This window comes from Neomonachus schauinslandi, chromosome 5, assembly GCF_002201575.2.
Source record: "Neomonachus schauinslandi chromosome 5, ASM220157v2, whole genome shotgun sequence".
In the NCBI taxonomy this organism is placed as follows: Eukaryota; Metazoa; Chordata; class Mammalia; order Carnivora; family Phocidae; genus Neomonachus; species Neomonachus schauinslandi.
Window position 1 is genome coordinate 61227528 of NC_058407.1, and position 2376 is coordinate 61229903.

The following is a 2376-nucleotide window of genomic DNA, read 5'->3' on the forward strand; positions in this document are numbered from 1 at the left end:
CCAAATCCTTTTTGGTCCCCCGCACGCCAGCACCAGGTCCACACAACAGGCAGTCAGGAGCTCACCGTCCAAGGCACCAGGCCAACAGGGCCCCCTCTAAGGAGTGGGTGCTGGGAAACCAGCCCCTGCACTCCCTAGACTCCTCTCTCCACCCCCAGACTCCACCCCAAATTTTTATACTAGTGAAATCAGGTTAAAGGAAACATTAAAAGCAGCCTTGAAAGGGTAAAGAAGTTATAAATGTGCAGAGGATGGGAAGACCAGGGTGGGGCAGGGAGCACACCCACTCCCTGCTGGGTGAGAGGTGCAGGGCGTGGTAGAGGTGTTTCTGACAGGAAGCGAGAATCCCTTCCCTTTATACAGAGTGTTCTGGTCCCCAAAGCACACGCTTGTGTATTATCCACATAATCCTCCCAACAACCCTGGAAGGTAAGGATGGATTCCACACAAGCATACGAAAGTTCAGAGAGGTAAGAGCGTCCCCAGAGCCACACAGCCAGGAAGCATCCAAGCGGGCCCTTGAACCAGGTCCTCCGACCTCGATTCCACTGCCCAGCTTGGCTGTGACCTGAAGATCCTTCGGGGCCAGCTGGTGAGGCCTCCTGCTCCTCCCCGCCAGCCGCCCGAAGTCTCTCTGCCCGCCTTGGAAGAACACGTGTGGAGTGTGGAGATAGAAACCAATCAGTCTGGTTCTTGGTGAAGAGCTGCAGGGGGCCCAGCCATAGACATGAGGGCAGAACCAGGGCAGAACATCAGGCTGCAGCCCCACAGCACCAGTGCTTGATTCTGGGAGGCTCCCCAAAGGGGTTGTCACCCTCAGAGGCCGCTCATCTGCTCTTCTTCCCTTCTCGAAGCTCCTAACACCTCGGGTGCCTGGTTAGCCTCCCTGGGGGAAGAGACCACATCCCCCAGCTTTGTGCTCAGTGACCATTAAAAGAACAGCAATCATTATCCTAATAAGTGGCTCCAGGATACATGGGGAAGCAGGGACGTTACGAGGAGCCAGGCTCCCAGAGCCCCCGGGAGCCAGAAATCATAGCATCCTCAGACAAGAAAAAGCCACTTTCCTGCCCCCGTCTCTAAATGTTCCTCAAGGGGTGGCAGTTTTGGGGCTGGTGAATAGGATGCGCCCCTCCTCTGGTTGGTGATCTTGGAAGGAAGAGAGACAAACAGAACTTGTTTCTTCTTAAAAAGCCAGGGAAAATGCCCAGAGCAAGTTCACAACAGCCAGGTTATCCCAGGATTGGGTTCTTCCACCCTTGCAGCCCAGTGGGAGAAAGTGGCTAAAGGGGAGGCTCCCCATTACCCACAAGTAGCCATTATTGTGGCCACTGAGAGTTGAGTGGTTTGCAATTTTGCTGGGTGAGAAATGGAAGCTCTGAAACAGAGCCTCTGGACTGGAATCCAGAAGGTTCTAAGAGCCCATGTGCTCCAGCCCTCTGTCCTGCAGGAAGCATGGTCAAAATGTTCCCACAGACCTGAACCACCTTCTAGGCCATGGTGCCTGGGTGGGTTTGGACTTGCCCGATCCATCAGCCCCTGAAACACAATGACTTACTTGAGAGTATATCCTGTATGGAGCCGGGAGGTCAGAGGTAATGTGCTCTCAGGGTCTCGCCCAACCTGGGACCCTAGACCTTCCCGCTTGAGACAGCAACCCAGCCTCTACCCCAACCCCAGCCAGCTCAGACTGTTGTGGAGTTCAAATCCCTCTCCGGGTGTGGGTTGGGGACATCCTTACAGGGAGACTGCGAGAAAATTAATTGCTTAATGTATGTAAACGAGCTTTGAAGATGAAAAGTGCAAACACAGTGTCCCTAATAACATCTTCAATACTTTTGCGGAGGCCCTAAGTCGCCGCTGAGCTCACCTTTAAGACGAGTCTTGGGGGAGTTGCTGGCAAACTCCCCAAGCTAATAAACAACATGAAATGGCTTTTCACTCCTTTAATGCAGCCAACCCCAGCTCTCCCCAGCAATAAAAGGACCAGGGAGGATCAGAGAGGCCAGAGGATCCTAAGCAGCGCACCTGAAGCCCACACTTACTCCCGCCGCACTCAGCCTCTGCTCAGACCCGCACGATGTCCTGCCGCTCCTACAGGATCAGCTCAGGATGTGGGGTCACCAGGACCTTCAGCTCCTGCTCGGCTGTGGCCCCCAAAACTGGCACCCGCTGCTGCATCAGCGCCGCCCCTTACCGAGGGGTGTCCTGCTACCGGGGGCTGACCGGCTTCGGCAGCCGGAGCCTCTCCAACCTGGGCTCCTGTGGGCCTCGCATGGCCGTGGGCGGCTTCCGCGCCGGCTCCTGCGGCCGCAGCTTCGGCTACCGCTCCGGCGGCGTGTGCGGGCCAAGTCCACCCTGCATCACCAGCGTGTC

At 56.1% G+C, this 2376-nt stretch overlaps 1 protein-coding gene across 2 annotated transcripts in view; it reads left to right on the forward strand.

Moving 5' to 3' along the window:
* Positions 1-2080: 2080 nt before the first annotated feature.
* LOC110577427 (keratin, type II cuticular Hb5) overlaps positions 2081-2376 on the forward strand; it is a 7072-nt gene continuing 6776 nt past the window's right edge. For both annotated transcript variants that reach the window (XM_044914836.1, XM_044914835.1), the window contains exon 1: positions 2081-2376. In XM_044914836.1, coding sequence (XP_044770771.1) covers positions 2081-2376 — 296 coding nt within the window.